The sequence below is a fragment of the Centrocercus urophasianus genome, unplaced genomic scaffold (genome assembly GCF_019232065.1).
Source record: "Centrocercus urophasianus isolate 14NV4802_14NV808 unplaced genomic scaffold, USGS_Curo_1.0 seq_17, whole genome shotgun sequence".
In the NCBI taxonomy this organism is placed as follows: Eukaryota; Metazoa; Chordata; class Aves; order Galliformes; family Phasianidae; genus Centrocercus; species Centrocercus urophasianus.
Genome location: NW_024884722.1, coordinates 9,990,182 through 10,013,490, shown reverse-complemented (window position 1 = coordinate 10,013,490; position 23,309 = coordinate 9,990,182). Strand labels below are relative to the sequence as shown.

The following is a 23,309-nucleotide window of genomic DNA, read 5'->3' as shown; positions in this document are numbered from 1 at the left end:
TATGCTGCAGTTTCCAGCCGTTTCCCCTTGTCCTGTCTCCACTCACCACTGAAAAGAGTCTGGCCTTGCCATTCTGCCCCACACACCTTAGATATTTATAGACCTGCATCAGGTCCCCTCAAGGCTGAACAGACCCAGTTCACTCAGCCTTTCCTCACAGGAGAGATGCTCCAGGCACTTCACCATCTTTGCGGCCCTCCACTGGACTCTTTCCAAGAGATCCCTGTCTTTTTTGTATTGGGAGCCCAGAACTGGACGCAGTACTCCAGATGAGGCCTTACCAGGGCAGAGTAGAGGGAGAGGATCACCTCCCTCGACCTGCTGGCTACACTCTTTTTAATGCATCCCAGAATGCCATTGGCCCTCTTGTCTTGAGGGCAGCATGACTGACCTGGGAGTAAGCACCTTCTCCACATGTATTATGTTTTTCTACTCAAAAGTACTTGAGATTAATATAAGTAGTTCAGAATATATCCAGTTGGATTAAAACACAGGAGAATGTTCAGCACTTATCTTCAGAAAGTCAGTTTCTAAAGATGACTACTAGAAAGCTGGGCACCTCAATGAAGAGGTACCACAAAATATCATCTCACACTTGCACCAGGGCAGTGCTTTTATCACAACATGATTAAAGCCAAGTTTATACTCATCTTTCCAATGGCTAAGAATAGTGGAAAGCCTGAAAACTCAAAGCCCAGAAAATAAACAAACCCTAATCAATTTGTTTCTGAAAATGGCTTCTAAGTCAGCCCACAAGCTTATGCTGAAACAGCAGCTAATACTTCCTGCTGTTGTACAGAGCTGTGCTATGCTCTTCCAGAAGATCAACTACAAGACAACAAATTATTATTACAACTGAGGTTTCTGAAGTAGCCATACTCTGAGAGCATGATACCTTGGCTCATGCAACCGCTGTGCCTTAACCATGCTAGACTGGCAGCTTCATCTCCTTCCCCTCTGAGGGGGAGATATTTATTATTTTTCTTACATGTGAGCTTGTGATGTCTTTTGGCACCAAGACAGGAGGTGCTGCTGTAGTAGGCAGAAGGACAGCTTGGAAGCTCTCAACTGTCTGTTATCATCCACCAATGAAAGTAACCATGCTTGCTGCCCTTTAACTCACACAAACACATTACAAAAGATTACACTAAATCAGAGCAACCTAAATCCTCAGTAAACATCCACAAAGGGAAAAAAAGCAGTCCATCTAAGCACAGATCCATTTTCACACCTCATACAACAGAGGTCAGTCAGAAATTCCAAATAATGAAACAACCTTTTAACCTCAAAATTCCTGTTTGAAAACCTAAGCAGAACTATGAACAGTAGCGAGAGGTCTGCGTATTCTATTTTACAGAAGGGAATATGCAGTAAGAAGACAGAAGGTCTCCTGTCAAAACACTGGCTAGAAAGAAGATACTCATGGGTTAATGTGGTTATTGGCAGATCTTCAAGGGAAACAAGCCAAGCTGTATTTCAGTTGCACAAGTTAGAGAAGTTACACAGATGAATGGAAGAAAAGAAGTCAATGGGAATGGGAGAAACCACCTCTCAGATAAAGCAGAGGGAATCAGTTGTTGATAAGAGGGCCACGATTTTTTTGACGCAGAGATTTCCAGTCCCTTTTAGGTGAGATGCTGCTTTGTATCAGCTGCAAGCTGCCTCTTTATGCCTTTTATAAGATACAAACCATTTACAATAAACTTTTCGCTAAAGGCTGCCAATACCAGCTTAAAAAAAAAAAAAAACAAGAACCAATATCTTAATGCAAACTTCTCTGGGCAGACATATGAAAGCATCAACTTTAAAATTTGATGATTTAAATTAATCTTCTCTCACATTACTCAGTACAACTAAATAAGTTACCACACATTGCTGGTCTGTCACAACTGTCCACATGGGGGCTCCATCTTGGGAGGAAATCATTTACAGGTCTCAGCGCAAGCTAGAGCAAACACAGTCACTTCAGGTTTGCTGCAAGCCAAGAGCATACATGACTTTGCCACTCATTAACTGAGTGGTTACAACCTATTGTAACAACTTGGCTGTAAATATTCTGCTTCAATTAAATCATTGCAGCAGGAGAGTTCACTTCTAAGGCTGAATCCTCAAAAGGCAAAAATGCCACTGAATCTATTGTCCATAGTAGCTTTTATCAGAGATACAGGAGGGACTAAAGGCCTCTGATTTTGTTTATAACGTTCTTCCACAAAAAAAGAAAAAACCTGGTTGCCAGGCTACAGCCTTTTGTAACCCTGTAGTCCTGACTTCACTCCTTCCTGACAATGGATAGTAGTTTTCCAGCTATAGACCTATAAATAGCAAGGCCATTCTCTCCCAGATTCAGGAAAGAAAGCAGAATACACATCTTCTGAAAAAAAAACCCAAACCTTCACACTAATTTCAATAATTATTCAATATTATTAAATTCAATAATCTGTGAACAAGAGGACCCTGTTCACAAATTAGAGCTACGACTCTCAGTGTTGAAACACCACCAATCCAGGTGCACCAGATAATCTGCTGACTGGCTTGCACCAATCCTCCACAGGTGGTGGCTAAGAGACAACTTTCATTTTAAGGCACTGAGAACAAGTTGTTTAGATATACAGAAGATGTCACCACAAGGAAAAGTACATTAATCCATATATGTTCCTCCCTCCCCCCACACAGGAACTCTCTCAAGTAGCAATTTCGGCTGTATTAGTATCTACCAATCTCAAGTCAGAAACTCAGAGCCAGTCTTCTTCTTTCAAACTTTTTCCACAAGCACAGGACTCACTAGGGAGTAACTGGACTTACTGACTTTTAACCTAGCTCTCCTCCAATTTTTTGCCTCAAATATTACCCTGTGCTTCCATATCCTTTAAGTTTAAAATCCCTACCAGAAAACCTACAGCCTTCCTCAGAAGTTCAGACTCATCATTCTGAAATAAGAAAATGCCAGTATCTTCACTATCTAACAGGTCTTTCACCCTTAAAGCCTCTTTTCAGATAATCCCAAAGCTAAAACCACTCTTAAAATTCACATTACATTACCCCAGTTCACAGACTCTGTCTTGTTTCTCCCATTTTATACCTGTGTACAAGGAACAGATACAATTGCCTTTGACCAGTTTTTGGGTCACCAAAGAAAGATATTAGTAACAACTGGGTAACAAAGAAGGAATAACTTACCTCTTTCTGAGGATTAGAGCTCACTAAAACTCACATAGAAAGCAGTGCCCAAGTAGAGATGCTTCCCTCTCAGCTGCCAGCCCTAAAATGAGGCTAGGGGGAAATGGACCCTGGCTCCACCCCTTCTTTTTGCAGGGGTGAACTGCTTGCACCTGTGCTTTCAGGGTTGGCAATGCCCCTTCACCAGGTGTTCAATCACTGGTTCAGGCTGTGAACTAATAGTTCCCACAGAACTTCTCAAATGACATCATCCCACAAACCTGACTTTCATGCTTTTCTACTCTATCACCAGTTTCACTTTGCTGCACAATTCCTTAGGCTTTCCAAGCATCATTTTAGCACACTGCTTTCCCAACTTAACTCAAAATTTACCAAGTCTTCTCTTATTCTCCAGTTACCCCTTCCCACAACAAATAAACTTCTTACCTACTTAGGACACACACCTTCCCTAATGTCTCCTCACTTCAGACCTCAGTGTTTTTCCTAGTTGCTTTGAGTATTTAACTCTTTAATTGCAGTCAGGTTTGGCTTTTTAAGCTTAGTAACAACAACAGCAGATCAACTTCTTTAATAGAAAATCTGTTCATCATTGTGCGTTACAATTTCATGAGGTTTTATAACATAAACCCTCTCCTCCTCCCATTCTTACACTTATCTGTTATTTCTCCTTAATCACTAATTCCTCCCACCTGGCAAGGCAGGCGATTACAGCCACCTGCATCCCCTGCCCTTCAGTGGCCAACTTACACCTGTGTTCTCCTGCCTCTCACAGCACCTCAAATGCATGACCAACTTTACAAGGCTGGATTAAGGGATCACATATCAATGTTTGTAAGCCTTATATTCCTAATTTTTGTTTTCTCCTCTCACGTTTAAGGAAGAACCAGTTATCTAATTTATCTCCTGCACAACTGTTACATGACTTTTATGTACATCCATCCAATGCATTCCTTGTAACCATTTCTGTCTCCCTCATCACAGCTGTGACGCTGCTGGTCTTTGAGAGGAGTCAGATAATTTGACTTTACAGCATTTCAGTGCTTTAAAAGAAATACTGTAGAGGACTGGCACTTATCAGAGAGATGACATCTCTCAATTCTGTATGGAAAGATAATGACATTGATAAGCACCTTTAGGACAGCTCCTGCCTGGCTACAAGCTACATTCCTTAGGATCTTGTCTGTCAGTCTGCTTGGAACTGAAAGGGGTCAGAAGAGTGAAAAACATCTCCGGGTTTTCAGATGTTCCACTTGCTACCTATTCTTCACTTGAGCTTTCAGCTAGTTAAGAAATGGCTGAGGTGCTACATTTCCAACCTTCCATATAGCTATCATTAGTAAAGCTGAGTCTGTTCCAAGAATTATATCAAAGAAGATATAATGCTATTTGAGTTATCTTCACTCTAACTGTATAACAGCCAGTGAGAACCTGTGAGGGATTCAGACAGAGTGATGTTTGGTGTCTGTCCCAAACATGGAAGAAAGCTGCTACAATGAAAATTCCCATGGCAGTGAATAGCAATAAGTATTTTTTTAGCTGACAAACATTAGCATCAAAACAATTCCTTTTGATAATGTCAGAATATTCAACATTAAATAAAATGTATTTAGAAGTGAAAGAAATGTACAGATGAGTTTCCTGCCACTCTAGCAGTTTCAGTGATGAAATCCTTGCAGTAACTGGTGCAGAAAAGAAAATATTGTACTGCCTTTGAGACTACATGCCTACTCATCTGGATGCCATAGCCCCACTGCCCAGAGAACTTTGTACTACCAGCAAAAATTCTTTAGAGACATCTACCATGTGGCCAAAAAGAAGATAGCCAGAAAGAAAATCTCCCTAAGAGGAGGAGAGAATATATGTTCTCATGTCCTGGAATGGAAGGTTGAAGAGGCAAGAGAAGCAATGAACTTTTACACTTCCCAAGCCATAAGCTCCATGTGATAGACTCAGTATAAATGGTGCGTCTATGACATAGCATTAATATCTTGTCATAATCTTAGTGCCAAAACACAAGTCAACTGGGAACATTTCTCACTACAGTTTTTGGCACTATCATAATGCACACAATTCTGTAGATATTTTACTGTTGCAAATGTCACTTAAAGATTGCATATCCTCGAGAAGTTATCTGGAAAATTCTTCAGTCAACATTCTTTCCCCAAGTAGCTCTAATGCTGTTGTTTAATGTCATATGTGTTTCAGTGGTGGTTTTGCTTTACTAACATCATCTGTCCTTTGTAAATTCAACACAGAAAGCGAATGTTTTAAAAGGTACATCATCTGCCTGTCTTCTTTTGTTCTTATGTCTGTGCCTTATACAGAGCCGTATATAATGACCGTGCAAGCAACTCATTGACTCAACAGCCAACCTTAATGACCGTCTGAGAATGAAAGAATAGAGCTTGCTGTAAGGTCTACAGAACATCATCTCTGGAGGTGATAGACCATTTATCTTCACCTCCTCTCATGGCTCCTCACAGCTGACAGACATCAGAAAAGAGGGGGGAGAGGGGGGAAGAGGGGGTGCGATCACCAAAGACTCTCATCTAAGACTCCAAATCTTCTTGACAGAAGTGGGTTGCCACCCCAAAGGGCAGTCTCAGACCAACTTGACTGTATAATGGTGAATTTGTACATTTATCTTTGTCGACCCACCACACATAGATCAAGACTCCAGACTCAAGACAGTGATGGATACAGGACTATATTTATCTATAAATCTCTGTCTATCCTTCTTTCTCTTCTTCTCTTTCCTCTCAACACTTTTACTCACTTTCCTATAGTATCCATTACCTAAATTTGCCTTAAAGTAGTTGCTTAATAAGCATTGTTGGAAAATTGCCTAATTTTTCCTCAAAGTAGCTGATTAGTTGTGAGAAAGCTCAATACATTGTTTTGCATTGTGCCTCCGGGACACTGTCTGACTCCTTAGCTCAGGTGATCCCTGCAGACAGGGAGTGTCCTATTCAGTGTGATTCCAAAGATTCGCCTTACTCACAACCCATCAAGTCAGACAAGATATCTTATTATGATGGACTGAGGCTACTGCATTCATTTTCCATTGTTTATTATACTGATTGTTTCTACTATGAAGTATTTTCATCTTCTGGAAGCTGCTACTGCATTATTTGTATTTCTGGATCATCTGAGTAGTTTATTAGAAGGAGAAATTTACTAATAGATTAAAGGCTAATTTACATCATTACAAGTACAGACATTCATCATACAATTTCAGTTCTGTGTTTAGGCCTGAGCTCCAGTCCAAAAAAGACAGGAAACTTCTAGAGTCTCCAGCAGAAGACCACAAAGATGATGTGGGGCCTGGAGCATCTCCCATATGAGGAAAGGCTGAGAGACCTGGAACTGTTCAGCCTGGAGAAGAGTTGAGGAGGAATCTTATCAATGCCTATATATATCTACTAGACAGGAGTCAAGTGGATAGGGCCAGACTCTTTTTGATGGTGCCCAGCAACAGAACAAGGGGCTATGGGCACAAATTGGAATACAGGAAGTTTCATACAAACATGAGGGCACAGGAACAGTCTGCCCAGTGAGGCTGTAGATTCTCCTGCACAGATACTCAAAATCCACCTGGACAATGTCCTGTATAACCTACTTTAGGGAACCTGCTTTAGCAGAGGGTTGTACTCAATGATCTCCAAAGATCCCTCCTGTGATTCTGCAATCCTGCAATATAAGGACCACATTTACAGACTTCTCTCTTTTTTCTCTGAACTCTCTCCAGCAAAGAACTCCATCTGTTTAATGATATAGTACGTTCTTATTTAAACAAAAACTCTCTCCATAGAAGATTAAATACAGGTTTCCTAAGTAACATTTCATAGTGAAATGCTATTTCCTTTGTACTATATTCTCTGCTCCTCATAAGATTTCTCAAGGCATCTCTCTCTCTTCCAGTTGCTCACAAAGGTTTGTTACTCACCAAAGTCCACCTTGTTAAACACCAGATTGCTCAGAAAGGACTCCTACTTGGTATTTCAATAATTCAGCATTACAAAGGAACAGAGATGGATTCTCCTGCTTGCCACAAAGGAACTCTTGCCTTCATCTGAGTGAATCTCAATATAAACAAGTAGAAAAGGAGCACAGATACACACTCAACATTCATCCTCAGTTTTATTCTGAGATGGTGCCAGACGTAATGAAGATATGGAAAAGACTGTGCAACATAGCTGACATGAAATTCTCTTCTTTTTGTGTATGTGTATGCATGTTGTTTTTTCTTTCAGCTTAACAGGAGCACAGGTGATTTTCCAAATCTTTTAGGAAGGACATTTGTAAAGTAGTTTGGGGTTTGTTTTCTTGTCTTCCTTTAAAGTCATCTCTCAAGTGTCTCATTTATGGATCTGCCTTAAGAACTTGAATAGCACTGAAGAAAACCTGTGCTGCCATCAGAGCACAGGCAGGTAGTTCAGAGCAAAAACATTTCCTGGAAATAGTTACTACTACACCCAACATCACTTAAAAAAATTCAAAGAAACTTAAGAATACCTTTAGATGAATCCATTTTCAGAGAATAGTAATGTTTACCTGCACTGAAGCTGAACCTCGCTCCCACTGCTATTCTTTGTAGCAAAAATGCAAATGTAATTGACTTGTCAAGGCAGTGCCATTTCCCTGAGAAAGGCTGAGAGATACCAGTGCCCGGGCAGGACAGGAGAACAGAAACAATGCTATCAGTTATACTGTGGGTTGAAGCAAAGGGAAGACTGAGAAGTGAGCAGGCAGCACCAGGAACATTCATTTCTTCTCTTCAAATCCACACATAACTCCAATAAATGATCAACACAAATACTTGCTCCACTGAAGTTTGTGAGTATCTATATAATGTGTGCACAGGAAAATCAGAGACACAAGGATTAATAGTACAGTGGATCCTGGATAGTGACACCATGGTGACAAAGACAGCTATACAAGGGAAGGGAATCAATCCACTACTTCAGGGCTTCAGACAAATGATAGCAAAACTATCCCACGTCTCTGTGGTGTGCAGATGCTGATCTTTTTCAGATTTCAGCTGTGGTCCCAAGGTCCTGTCCAGCAGCTCCTAAGCTATTTCAGTGTTGTAATTCTGGTTCAGGGCAACCCCAGTTAATACTTAGCTGCATTAAAAGAACCAAAGTCAAAGGAAGCTGGGGAAAGAAGAGAACAATATAAATTCTAGGGAAGTTTTCTAGTACAGGATAATGAAAAATAAGCAAAATGAAGAGATTGCAGAAACCTGGCTCTTACAAAAACTTTACTGACTAAATCAACAGAGCTCTCCTATTAAGTAGTTGCAGATCTGGCTTGTTCCTATCCCCCAAAAGTATTTTCATTCATTCTCTAAGTTCATGAGAGGAGCTTTTTAAAGTTTCCCAACTAGCACTCATCATTTCCTTCTTCTTGGTGTCCTGGTTTACCCACTCCTTAGGGTACATGTGGTCATCTTTTCAATATCCTTTTGCATGAATGCTTGCAGACTGTTTCTCCAAAAAGTGGTGGCATTTGAATGTGAAATTGGTCCTCTAGGCAAACCTAGCAGACCCTGCTCACCAGCCTTGACAACACAATTTTATAACACCTTTCATCTATCTATACCAGAAAACGCTGTCAGATTATATAAATTAAAGAGAACACTATTTTCTTTGTCAACCAGAGATGTCTTCACTAACAGGCTGTAAAATTACAGGCAACACTGACAGAGAGACAACACAGAGTATGGGACAAGTCAGTAGGTGAAATCTTGGATTTTCTCTGAAACTACAACAAAGCTAAGTAAGATCTTAACATTCAGCATCACCTGGATTTTAAGGAATGCTAAGGAGGCAGGATCATCCCAGCTGACACTGGAAGATGTAATGCACAATCCCAAAACTGACCTCTGTGGTCCTACAGCCACAACCATCTCCTTTCCGTGCTGAGCTCACTTTTGAGCCTATCCTAATCTCATCCATCAGGAAGGCAGGAGGAGACATGGCAGGTGGACACAGCAAGACCACTACATGCTGTTCCCAGCTTCAATGCACTGCTGTCTGCACATAGGATATTCCAGCTGGCAGTCAGCATGGGGCTGATGGCTCTCTGCAGCTGCTCAGAGGGCAACAATGCTGTGCACAACCACTCCTTCCTTACAGCAGCATCCCATTTAATTTCTACCTCAGAATAGCAGAGATGTTTGACAATATCAGTGCAAGCTGCGTTGGCTTGTGAGCTGCCCTGTTAGTCATGACAGTTATTGGGGTGATGCTCACTTTTTTGTTTAAAAAGAAGCACATGCCTTTCCTGGGCCTTCTACATCAAGGGGAAGCACCGGCACTTGCACACCTACACACACAGGTGTGTGTAGCACTTCCATCATCTGTTTATTTTTGTCGATACTTTTTATAAGGAACTGCACACTGAACGCATTGCTGTCCCAGCTGTCACCACTTGTCACATTACAATAACGATCACCGCTCTCAGATGGCAGTTCAGGTTGTTTAATCATCGCTTTCCTTCAAGCTGTCCATTGCAGGCAGGTCGCCAGGCAACAGCACCAAGTGGCAGGGCTGGGGGTGGGTGGGAGGAAGAGGATGGAACATGTTGGGGCTGACAGGGAGGAAAATGAAGAGCTCATGTTCCTATAGGAGAGGAAGGCACAGGAGCTGCTGAGCCTCTCCAGTAGATGCCAGCCTGCAGTGTGATGAAAATAACAGGGATTTCAGAACCTCGAGTTTTTGTGGAGGAGGAAAAGGCAGCTGGACTCCAGCCCACAGCACTTTAACGCAGAGCTGGGCCGAGTGCTGCAACTGCCATAGATATCTGTGTTCTGACTCCCTCCATTCCACCAGGCTCAAAGCCATCGGCACAGCCTGTGGTTAGAGACACTTGGAATCAACTGCATTTATTCCACTGAGTGACTTTAATATAAGCTACTCGGGAAAGGATAAGCAGTTTCTCAAGGTTTCTGAAGAAAAAAGAAAGGCTAAAAGTCAACTTAGAGAAAATTGAAAATAAAATGGAAGGTGAGAGTTTTACATACAAAAGATGAGCTGGAGAATGTTTTGTTCGACTTTGTTTTCTAGGAGTTGCACAATTGAACAGTCCTTTGTCATTTGAATGAAGATAAAAGGAGAACCAGCAGTAACAACACAAAGACTGTAGATCTGCATCAAGGCTTCTTTGGGTTACAGTAGCATAAGCAGAACTTCAGAATCATAGAATCATCACAGAGTAATTGAATTGTTTGAGTTGGAAGGGAACTTAAAGTCCATCTGGTCCAACTCTTCTGCACTGAACAGGGACACCTACAGCTCCATCAGGTTGCTCAGAGCTCCATCTAGCCTGACCTTGGTGTCTCTAAGGACAGAACACCACCACCACCATCTCTCTGGTCACCCTATGCCAGTGTCTCACTGTCTTTGTGGTAAAAAAATATTTTCTCATCTTACAATCTAAATCTCCTCTAAGCAGTTATTACTGAACTTCAGCAGCTCATCTGTATTCTAGATTACCAGCTAAATTCAGATCTATATTCTTCAGCCCAGGCTCTGTCCCCCTTAATGAGTTTAAAGGGATGAGGAAACACACACAAATGAATCAGAGGAGGTTCAGTGCAAGGTGTCATCCTCACCCCACAAAAACACTCAGGAAATAATTACCCTCTGATCAGTGACATTTCACCACAGATTAGTGTGTTCTGGTATTAAGGTTAATGCATCTGCTGTTTTGTTGATGTATCTTTATTTACCTACTTAGCCTCTCCCATTAAAAAAAAAAAATCTATCATTTCATATAAAGAAGGTAAGCTCTAACTTGGATTTACAGATTCCCATAATTTGATTTTTTCCCCCCCAATAACAATTAATTTAAAGCTTTTCATCTTTTCTCTACAGAAAAGTCATTTTTTTCTGGGAAACATGTAGTACAACTCTACAGAAAGCAAATTAACTTTTCAGTTCGTGTTGTCTGGCACATAAAGCTTGATTTTCACAATAAGTATTCACACTTACACATAGGTAAATTCTTCAGAAATCAAGGCCATGAATATTAATTTGAAGATTCCCCAGAATTCACTTCTGTTTGGTCTGTTTGCAGAAACAGTTCTGTGAGATGTATTGGCAACACTCTCAGTGAGGGCAGCGGATGGTGAAACTGTTCCTGAAGGTTTATACTGATCCAGTCTCACAAACATACAGGGACCATATGACCTCTTTCAGCTGCTAAAAATGCACTTTGGATGCAAAATACAAATTCTCCACACAAAGTTGATTCTAAGTGATTAAATGGGGTCCAGTCCCACATTACTGTGGAATTTCAACCATTTTCTGAATCCAGAACTTTGTGAATATTTCACCCCCCCCCCCTCCCCCCCCCCCCCCCCCCCCCCCCCAAAAAAAAAGTGTTTTTAAAAACGCACCTGAAAATACCTCATATTGAACAGGAACAATTTATGAGGAAATTTGTTATATAAAATATGTCTCTCAAATTATTTTCTTAACCTTAAATGTGGCGGGGGAGGTGAGAAAGTGGGTGGAAGAGAAATATTTGGGGAAAGAAATGGGATATCTCTGTTGAGTTATCTAAATAGCCTGAGATTTTCTAAATTCCCTTTCCCTTCCTGCTGAAGGGCTGAATGTAAATGTTCTGCAAGAGCTCATGGCACTGTCGGCTTTCAGTAATCACTAGCTGAGGTGACATAATACAAGTAAGATGTGAGCAGCAGCACTGAGTTGAGACCCAGTGCCGTAAGGGATCAATGAGCTTCTTTCCCATGTACAGCTGTTCGCTCTCCACCCAAAAAGCTCAGACTTCTCCTGTCTTGGGAAAATGTTTGCTTTGAAATGACCACTGAAAATCATCTCCTTCCATCTTTTTGTTTATCTTTTGATTTAATATATCCACACAAAGCATGGAAGACTGCAGATGAGCTCTTGAGCTATGAAGGGCACCAAGAAATGATACAGATGGTATTAGACACATATTCCTGGTAGCAGTCTATAAACCACTTTGATGAATGCTCTCTCCAAACACCAGCCTTACACTGGTGTAGCAGTGCACCTCACCTCAGCACATGAAGAAAGACCCTGCCCCAGCACAAGCTGCTCACAGAGCTGGGTTTGGAGCACTGACATCCATCCATAGTAGCAGAAATAGGTCTACTTATCCCCCTCCTTCTCCCTGCTCACCTAATTCTCCATTCTTTCCTCAGTCTCGAGTCCTAGAATCAGCTTTGAGTCCTAGCGCACTACCATAGGACAACATCACTCCTCTATTTAGAGATATGACATGAGGTTAAAGTTCTTGTAGAGCCTCTGAAAGAAAGGAATTACATTTTAGGACATATCCTAAAATATCCTGTTCCTTCTCAAAGTACTTTTCTTTTATGCTCCCCAAGGAGAGAAAGGGCAGTACTAAGTAAAAGTCTTATTGTGTTACCAGCACTAAGAATTAGAGATTAAGGGCTCGCGCATTAACTGTTGTTTGACTTAAGACGGAGAGCTAAAAAAAATGCAAATGGCACAAAAATCATTTTACTGCATCAACTTTTATATGCGCTGCAAATTCCAAAATAATTAGTCTATCACCCAATGCTGCCATTTGAATTGGAATCAAGGCACATTTTAATTTAACACAGAAATGTCAATTAGAGCTCTGGGAGCCATTGATTTTTTGGTTTGCTGACCAGATATGAAAAAAAAGACAGAAGGCAGTGTGTTGTGTCAGTCTGATTGTCTTTCTCCTCCTATGAAATGAAAACCTGAATCTAAGTGATCAAGATTCAGCATGAGCAGATTTTAAGAAAATATCTGTTGTCAGAATAGAGGTAAATATTATAGTTTGAGATGCTCTACCACTGCCAGACCTGGGCATTGGAGAAGATGCAAGGCCCACTGGACACTTGTAATGTGTAGTAGCAATGAGGCTAGAGCATCTCAAATGGCACTTCACATATCTCACTGGAGCTCTGCACACAACTCTTGCATTGGTGTAGCAAGAACGGTCAGTGGAGGCAAAACTGCCCAAGGCCAGTGCTAATCTTGGAGCCCTCCATATGTGCAGCTGTACCACAGCAGAATGGGTCAGAAAGCTCCACACCCTCTCCAGAACGAGCTGCTGACTTCTGGCACCGTTGCTTCTCCCTTTGGACAGACCTCGCCGTGATTTCCAGGTCAGAGAAATAAAAAACACTTATTTGAAGACAGGAGGAAGGGGAGAAAATCCTTTTCTATTATAAAGTATAGCATTAGAAAAATTGAAAACTATAACCTCATTGCTTTATATAGTTTATAGCCTCTTGATATTGCGGGAATGCTAGCTGCAACTGTCAGAGCTCTTCCATAATTCTCCTTAATCTCCTCTCCTGATGGGATTTGCATATCCCACTTGTCAGTCTGAGTGGAAGCTCCTCTCCATCTCTCAGACACTTTCACAGAAGCCAGCTTCACACAATGAGAAGCCTTTCTTCTCATTCTCAAGGATTCTCTTTCACTCACTTCTTTCTCTCAATGCATGCCTGTTCTTAATAATTTCCCACCTATCCTATTTCAGATTCTGCATATGAAAAGCTTACATTTTGTATAGTCAAGAAGTATACCCACAGATGGAATGCAACAAAGAAGAAAGAAACATTATGGGTATTAGATTATTTTTTCCCAATTTTAAAAGGAAAAAAAAAATATATTAAAAAATAAGGTCCTAATTCAAAGTTACATTGAAATTTTCCAGCATTTTTTCTTTGTTGTTGCTATTGTTCCTCTTCTTAAAGGAAGATTCATATAAAGAACGGATATCAAGTATTTTACGATCGGCAGAGTAGCACAATTTGAAGCACGATACTTTCAGTAATACTTTAATTTGACCTGATTATTTCCAGTTTAAATCCCAGTTTTGTTTTCTCACTTTTGTTCATCCTTTCCTAAATACAGTCTCATTAGCTTCAGCAAGAGATTAGGCTGAAACCCTCTCGGCATCTGGTGCATTATTCTATTAATACCATAATATATTATTGCAATATATAAGCAAGACATTTTACACTGTACTGAAGCATTTTAATGCAAGCATCCAACTTAAGATGAATCTTTTTGGGGGACCTCTTTCCCACACCTCAGGAACCAATCTAAATGCAAAGCAACTGACAACAGGGTCATTCCTCACCATGGGTCTCACCACTCTGAGTGCCACATTCACATTCATCTCCTTAAAACCCCTTTTTTATAGTAATGCGACCACGGTGGGAGGAAGGGAGCAGTGGACTATTGCACTGTCACCAATGGAACGATGCTGGCAGTTCTTTACCCACCTCTGAAAATATCACACTGGAGCCACAGCTCTGCCAGAAGGAAGGACAGAGAGTACTAACTACAGCCAGTCGCATGAATGCAGCATCTGAGCAAAGGCATCACAGAGTGAGAAGTGACATTTTGATTGATTCTTCACTCTGGTCAAAGCAGAATAACACTGGCAATTTCAGACACTTTTGCCATGCCTCTACTGTCCTTTGCTGTCTCAGTGTTAAAAGTGAATACATTCATTATCATCCACATGGAATTCTGTTCATCAAAAGCAAGCGCCTGATTCAAATTCAAGCTCTTGGGAACCCAACTCCTAGAAATTCACAGTTCATTTTCCACAATCTGTCTTACAAGCAGATACAGAAAGAGCAGTGCTTGCTTGATTTAGCAAACCAGAGGTTGAAAGGGAATACGAGCACTGCCTGTAAAATAATTCCAGGGAGGTGTAAGTGCCAAGTAGGGAAAACAACTTTAATTAAAAGGCATATAGACAAACCAATAAATAAATAGATAAATAGATAAATAAATTTCCCAATGGCAATATTAGATCAGAAATCAGACAGAAGCTTCCAAAAAGCGTAAGAAACAACTATCCTGAATAGAGGAGAGCAATAGGAAGGAAGGAAACTCCATTTTTTTTATGATGCTTTTTGATGAGTTTCAGGTAGCATATAGCACCCGCTACAGCCTCAAACCTCTCCTTAAGTTCTTAATGTATAAAATAGGTTTGAACTCTCCAAATGAAAACCTAACCACAGATTATCCACTATTATTTTACGTAGGAAGAAATAAAGCGCATTTGAAATATATAGGTATATTGTTATTCTGTCTTATCTGAGCTCAGATTGTGTTATCAGCAGCATCAAATAAAAACATGCAAGTAATACCTAATGAAGAGTCTCAGCTTGTTTAAAAGCTCTCCTATAAGAGTCTTATCTCTTCCCTTGTTGTCTAGTGTAGCCACACGACAACAGCGATGATGACCTTGCAGGCTTCATACTGCACTGGACCCATCAGTCATATTGATTTTCTACTGTGGATGAAATATAAAAAATTATCTGGCCAGGTTACTTTGCATCTGGTCCAGATTTCATCTCCATCATTCTGCTGAGGATCTTCAGCTTGGAAGACTCAAGAGAAGCTCAGCTAAATCCCTTCAGCAACATAAATCACAGAAGTTTGGACCAGATATCCCAGGCTACAGAAGATGTAAGTGCTGGGTGACCATGTAAAAGTCAATCCATGAGCTGGGCACCTGTTCATATTCTTTGCCAAACAGTTTGAGATCTACACCAGCGTCCAGCCCAGGACATCAGACTCTGCCCAGAGCAAGGCAACAGTGGGTTGCCTTATAAATAGACTGAAAAACCTAGGCAGCCTTGGTTTCTCAAAAACTGTAAGCATCTCTATCCCAAATATTCATACTGGATATTTCCTTGAGAGTTGCTTCTCTCCATTAAAATCAGATCTCATCTCTCTATGCACAAATCTCTGCTGCCTGTTTTCTCCTACTCTGTAGCATAGCATTGAGGGAGCTATGGGGAATTCAAATCTACAGTGTTTGCATATACCACATCAGGAAGCATGTCTGATACTTCTGCAGGCTAGGAAACCTGCCAATTTCCACACTGTTGTTGAAATTCCCCAGAGGTGCAAAATAGCCAGGAGATCTCACTTGTATGTCTTGTAGCCAGGGTTTAAGGAAGAGATTTAGCTGAGAGGATCTAATACTTCAACTTTCATGGAGGCCAGTAGAAAGACTCCACATATATCAGTGCAAAGAAACAAAGCAATGGTGCAAACATGGGCCAGTTAACACCTTCTTGGATCATTCCCAGACAGTCTGGGACTTGGTATAAGCCAGAGACCATTTCCAGCACCCAATTTAGCTGCAGCCACTCCTCTCTGTGTTGCAGACAGAAAGAGCTCTGGATTGTGTAGATGCCAGACCATGCCAGATGGCCTGCGTGGCCTCGCACACCTCCACAGCAGTCAGAGAGAGCCTCAGGACCATCTGCATTTTCACGCAACACTGGATACACTCCTGGTTTCATCCTCATCAGTCATCTGACAATCCAGCTTCCCTATGCCTGTGCTCTTCTCTGTAGAGCATGGACTGACACTACTGGGGGGAAGCCACAATAAGCAGGACGTATGTAAAGCACATCCCTGTAGATGTGACCTGGGTTCTTGCCACAGGTCTGTGTGGATATGGCTGTGTGGACATATACTTTCCCCACAAGGCTGCACAGCTGATCCTGTTGCTGCTGTCAAGTGTAATATGGATTCTGTGCTGCAGGGTAAGCTGTCTGAGGAGTACCCAGAATCATTGATGGGCCCCACAGGATCCCCCTTGTAAGACTGTTTATGTTGGTGTACTTATATCTGAATGACTGATACCACTACTTATTACTCTTGTTGTGCCTGTGGCTAAGCACAACCCAGCATCTGAACAGAACAATACACACACACAATGTGAAATCATTGCCCAGACACAGAGAATCTGCAAACACTGTTCCTTACAGCTACCAGGAGTCCTCCCAGAGGTCCCTTCCCCTCCATCAGAAGCATTGCAATCGTACCACTACCAAAATAAGGATACATGGAAACAGAGGTTGGCAGAATCAGGTACATTACAATTAAAACAAACCTTAATGATGACAGTGCTTTTATTTTACAGCTTTCCCATCTAAAGGGAGGTCAGATTTTTAGGGTTTTGTTTTGGCTTTTTCCTTTACTTACACAGATGCTACAAACTATGACCATCTCCATAGCCTCCCTCTGCCTGGGCAAAAGGCACAAGCTGTTTAACAGCAGCGCTCACGGAGCATATCAGAATGAAAATGAGAGGAGGTGTGTTGCATCCACCTGGCACAGTGGGAAAACAGGGAGAAATCTGGCAGCCACTGCTGCTGGAGTGACGCCAGGACACCAGGGTCACACAGCACCGTGCACACAGCACCATGGGATCCCCTGCCACTCTGTGCAGGCAGGGTTACACACACTGCACACTCTGGGAATCACTTCATCCTAATCCCCTCCCAATCCCAGCTCCTTCACAGCTGAGTGTCCAAAAGCTCTGTGCAGAGCCTTTGGGTCAGTGCCGTGTTGAGCTCCTACTGAACCAACACCACTGCTTCAAATGAGCCTGGATGAGCTTGCTGGTGCATCCAGCTCCTGAGAAGCCCAGCTTCATTTAGCATTGTGAAGGATGTTACCACAGCATGAATAGCACAGTATTGTCAGAGTACACAGCAGCAAGGTGGGAGCATGATCTCCCCAACACAACACCACTCAAGGCAATTTGGGCAGGACAGCAGCAAAACATTTCCCCACAGCTCCCTGCAAGCAGTTTTACAGAGACACTCAGCAGGTAAATCAGACCAAAGCATTAACAGTCCATACTACCACAGAGGGCAGAAAGAACTATACATATGTATATGTCTAAGACAGTACAATAAAAACTGCTACTTTTAATACTAATGTATTGATCTATATAGAGATGAAACATCTTTGTGTGAAAAGAAGAGGAAAACTGATGCTTGCTGGGTGACTTTTTATATCAGAAGCTTTTTCTTAGCAAATAGCTCTCTTCAAACCAGTGTCAGACTCAATTCAATCAGTATGAAAAGACTGGAGTTCCTCCCCAGCAACTTCTGTTACCACGACTATGTGAGAGAGGCTAGCTGAGTTGGGAAGAAAAGGGAAGGTCCTTCAAAATGGAGATGACAGGTATCCCCCTGTCAATTAATTAATTAAAAAAGGAAAAAAAATGCTGATGAGCCAATAATACCTTGTCTCAATTAACTAGATCGGAACCCCACAGCATGGGGCTTACAACATTCATGTTAATTCTAAATGGAGTGCCTGGGATATATTTTAATAGTATCCATACCAAAGGAGTTCATAATGATCTGACCCTAATTTCAAAACATCACCAGGTTCCTTATGCTTAAAGCTGAGAAGGAGGCCAAGGATTTGTACCAAGCAGACAAAAATCTGGCTGAGAGCAGAGGAGCCCAAGTTGCCCTTTACCCCATGAGTTGTATGGGCAAACACCAAATCACGCTGGTATCCCTTTGTCTCCTGTTAGCATTCTGCTCACTGGGGCACTCAGACCCTCACTCCTGTTAGCCCCAGAGCAGAGCTACCAGCAGGCTCCTGGCTCGGGGCTACCTCTGCAGCACAGGCTGGAGGGATACGAGTTAACTTGACAACTTTGATGCCACAACTATTACTCTAGACTGGAAACCTGTCACCTATCTCTCTGGCTGATTTCATTCTACTTGGCTCCTGTCAGAGCCATTCTGTTGCTATTCATGAGAAAAGTCCAGGTTATGGGGAAGAGATCAGAGCTGTCTCATTTTAACACCTTCATGACAAGAGGCAAGAAAGTACCTTTGTACCCTGCACAGAGGCACCTCAGAGACAACATCCCATGGGGCTAAACCCTGGGCTGACGTGGGTCCCAGCAATGGAGGAGCAGTAGCAGTAGCCCTGGAGCTTTCCCAGGCCTTGCTCACAGCTCAGCATCCCCTGCTGCCGGCGGGGTTACCCTGGGGCAGCCAGAGTGTGGGGGACGGGACCTCTCGGACCGTCCCCTCCCCGCCCCTCCCCGCCGCGGGTGGTGGTCGTTCCCCCTCTCTGCCTGCAGGGTGATGGAGAAGGAGTTGGAATGGGCTGTGCTCAGCGGGCGGGCGGCGGAAAGTTTTTTTTTGCTCCAGAAGAATGGTCTTTTAGAGGCACTTCTGCCCCACTGCACACTGCTAAGCGAAGCCAATCCGCGGCTCCCGGGAACGAAATCCCCACTCGAAGAAGGAAAAAAAAAAAAAAAAACAACCCGCATTTCTCTCCCACCCCACCCCCAAGGAAAAGAAAAAAAGAAAAAAAGAAAAAAGAAAAAAAGAAAGAAAAAAGGAGGAAGGAAAACCAGGGAAAAAAGAAAAAAAAAAAAAAAAAAAAAAAAAGGAAACGAAAAATGCAAACCCGCCGCCCCCACCCCGCCGAGCCCCCACGACGGCCGTACTCACGCTGCTGTTTTGGCCCGACCAGTGAACCATGGCTTGGTTGTGCGCCGAGTCGCCGGTGAGGGCGAAGGTGGTGCTGCCCAGCCGCAGCTCCTCCAGCCCGAAGCGGGCGGCGCCGGAGCCCCCCGGCTCCCGCCCCGCGGCACCGCCCGGCCCCGCCGTGCCCCGAGGGCTGCGGCCCCGCCGCCGCCGGGTCGAGTTCCGCCGGCCACCCCAGTGACCCCGCTGAAGGTACTCCCCGGTAGGAGCTGCCGCTGCTTCGGGCCGGCCGTCCCCGAGCTCTTTCTCCGGGTCGCTCGCCCAGCTGCGGGTCTCCCAGCCGCTGAATTTGGTCCCCTCCACAGCAGGGTCGAAGGGTGCTTGAAGCTCGGCATCTTCCGTATCCATCCCGGCCCCTTGCCCTCTCTCACCTCCCTGCTCCCCCGGGATCCTCCACTGTTCTTCTTCTCCCCTGTCGGTCTTCAAATGCATCGGTAATCCCTGCTGCGGATGCTGCTGCTGCGGCTTCACCTGGGAATGGCAGGATCTGCAAGTTATTTCTGCGCCGGTAAAGCCAAAAGTGAAGAGGAAAAGCCATGTCCAGTACAGGAGAGCAACGTGCCAGGCTGGGTACCAGCCAGCAACTTTTTCCATCGCTGCTGACTGCTGATGAGTGAGAGGGAGAAAGCAGGAAGGAGCGAGCGGGGTGCTGCCGATCTACCCACCGCGGGGAAAACACTGCGAGAACTCCATAAAGTTTCAGGCTGCTGTATTTGATGCAGCTGAGGAGAGGGAGAGTGCTTTCTCTCTCCTTTTGTTTTTTTTTTTTTTTTTTTTTTTTTCTTCCTTATTTTCTTTTCCTTCTTTTGCACTTTTTTCCTTTTATTTTCTGTCGTTTTTTTTTTTTTTTTTTTCCTCCTTTTTTTTTTTTCTTTTTCCCCACCCCACCCCCCCTAAAACTGGCGTTCCTGATCGGGCTTTTGATGGAAGGGAAAGCCACAACCACACGGGGGAGGAGCTGAATTGAAGTCAGAGAGAGAGAGGAGCAAATCCCGGCTGTGCCTTCTCCCGGCTGTTCTCTGGAAGCTGCCGCTCGCTCTCTCCCTGCTCCCCTCCTGCACCGCTCCTCCCGCAGCCCCGCCAGGACCCCCGCGTGTGCCGGGAGCGATTGGTTCCCGCCTCCCCCCTCTCACACACACTCGCTCCGAGAGGACTTATTCCAACTTTTGCACTCGCACACAGCTGATCCCTTCCTCTCCCGCGCTTCCCAGCAGCTGAAACCTCTAAAACCTTCTAATGTATTAAACAACACTGCTCAGGAGCTGGAAGCAAATGTGAAAAGTGAAGGAGCAGTTCATACATGTGTGCATATAGTTCTTCTAGGGGAAATATTTTAATTTGCATAATGGAGCGGTCCCAAATGTCTGAGCAGGCTCTGAGATGGTCTCTTTTTCCCTTTCTCAGTGACTGATGTAAGTGCACTGGAGGTGCTGGGCATAGCCCCCGTGCTTGATTTCACAGCACAGGAGTGGGTGGAAGTTATATTTCAACCTCTCCATTCCCTCCTCTGCCTTTGCTTCACTGTGTCATCACTTAAAGCAGCTGCTGATGTTCGGATAAATCACAAGGCACAGCCAAGATGTGCTCACATAAGTGCTGATGGGGACAGGGACACGCTCTGGGAAATAAAATGACAGCAAGAGGAGAAGAGAAGACTTCCCCCCATGTGGTTTAGAGTAGAGAAAACCTTTCTGCTCTAGCTGCTCATGAAAGATCAGGAGTTCCTCCCTCAAGAGCTGTGCTCTCTCTATCACTAGATCTCTTTTCCAGAGTGTTGTCATATGTGGTGGCCAAAGCAGATCACCACACCCTGAAGTGCCAGTGTGTGGGAGCTGCTGAGCAATTGCCACAGGCTGAGCCATGGGACCAGGCCTGAGCTTTTATGGATGAATGCAAGCAGTGATGCTCTTAAAGACTGGAGAGAAATAAAGGCTCTTCCACCAGAATTCTAGTCAGTCCCAATTTGCCTGCTCTCACTCATTCCCATTTGATTTTCAGAAGAGTTTACTTCTTAATTAACGTTTTTAATGTTTCCTTCCTGACGTGGAAGACTTTATTGTATTTTTTTGGCAGGGCATTTCAGAAGGAGATTTACAGATTTGTTCCACAATTTCACTCAGATGCTCACTGGTGACACGTCTTGGGATATTAGCACAAGATGACAAAGGGAGACTTAGAGTAATTGAGGTTGAGCAAAACTTCATGCTGCTTACAATAATGATGGATTGTCTGCATTATAACCATCAGACCTCAGCCAAATATACTGTAAACCAATTAGTGGCATACCTGTTTCCATATCTCCCAATTAAACATGCTGTTACTGCCTGACCATAATAATAATTAACACTTTGGTACTTAACAGCTCCTTTTCTTCACTAGGCCTAAAACTCTTCACAAAGGCCAGTCAGTTTTACTCTTGTTGTATAAGGGGGGGAAGCTGAGTCACAGTGTGATTATCCATCCTACCCTGGTCTTCCACACATTGTGTTAACCAGAAAGATCGGTGCCAGAGGACACAAAAAAGAGTCACACCTTCTTAGGAAAAGTCACTTAAAGAGGCTTCAATTCAGAGGGATGAAATTCAAAGAGATATTTGGGTGAGAGAGAAAAAGAACTTAGAAGGACAAAATGTTTAAGAGATCTGAGGAACTTTGTCTTGGAATTATCTTTCCTTGTAATAGAGGTTTGCGCGCCAAGGAGTGGGCAAGGCTGATGAAGGAAGCCATCTAGCTGTCTCATTTAGGCCAACAGCTATCTCTGGATTATGATAAGGGACTGGCAAGCGTTAGGAGTTAAGATAGTAGAAAGCAGTGCATACGCTGAGCATACTGCACCTCCAGAGCTGTTCAGCAGCTACACATAAGAATCAGTCACAGAGAGAAAATACTGGGTCTTACCTAAGGACCCATCCTTTGCTGTGCATGGATATAAGAGATACACAGTATGATCCTTTTCCTGATCCCTTTTTTCAGGAATCATCAATTTTGGAGAATCCAGCAGTAGCAATTACACCTGGCCCCTTAAGTTTAATAGCTACAGATGGACCTGTCTTCTCTAAATTTGTCTAATCCTTATTTATGTCCTCAGTCTTCAAAGCATGCTGTGGTCACCAGTTTTACAATCTGATTGTGTTCACCAGCTTTACAATTTGATTGTGTGCATTTTGGAATACTCATGGTAGGCACTTATCTAAGAGAGACACTTTGAATCACCATAATCTAATCTTGTTGCCAGCCATCTTTCTGTCTCAGCTGATGTGATGATTGAGTCATCAGAGAAATGAACCCAGACTCTTTGGCACGCAAGAACATTTCCCGTCATTTGATGTAAGGGATGACTTTCTGAGCTGGGAGATACAGTAAGCCCCATGTTGCCATTAGAGGGGGCTGAATTCATATAAGCAGCCAAAGGGAAGCACTGGTGCGTAGCAAGATGACTCCATGGCCATGTCTACAAGAAAGAAAAGGATGCACAGACATGAAAGGCTTTGGGAGGATTCTCACTTTTGGAGTCAGAAAGCACAGACAGAAGCCTAATGGAGAGAGTAGACACCAGTTCTGAGAAGCTGCTGCAGTGGAGCAAACATATTTCTTGGGACTTTTATAGCCTTGGGTAGAGATGCAGGAACAGAAGGAAACGCAACTGAGAACACAAATCTTCACTTGGGACTGGAAAGACTCAGACAGGTGGAAATATAGGCTTTGTCAAGGTCATAAATCCTTACAATAATTACAGCAATAATCTGTCATCTGCAGGAGTCCTTTCCTATGCTCACAGTCTGATCCTG

The 23,309-nt window shown here is 43.1% G+C and overlaps 1 protein-coding gene across 2 annotated transcripts in view; it reads right to left on the bottom strand.

Moving 5' to 3' along the window:
* SORCS1 (sortilin related VPS10 domain containing receptor 1) overlaps positions 1 to 20,232 on the bottom strand; it is a 268,735-nt gene extending 248,503 nt beyond the window's left edge. Inside the window, exon 1 of one of the 2 annotated variants that reach the window (XM_042818167.1) lies at positions 19,487 to 20,232. In XM_042818167.1, coding sequence (XP_042674101.1) covers positions 19,487 to 20,116 — 630 coding nt within the window. In that variant the 5' untranslated portion in view covers positions 20,117 to 20,232. The remainder of the gene's footprint in view (positions 1 to 19,486) is intronic. The other variant, XM_042818168.1, reaches the window with a different exon arrangement.
* Positions 20,233 to 23,309: the final 3,077 nt, after the last annotated feature.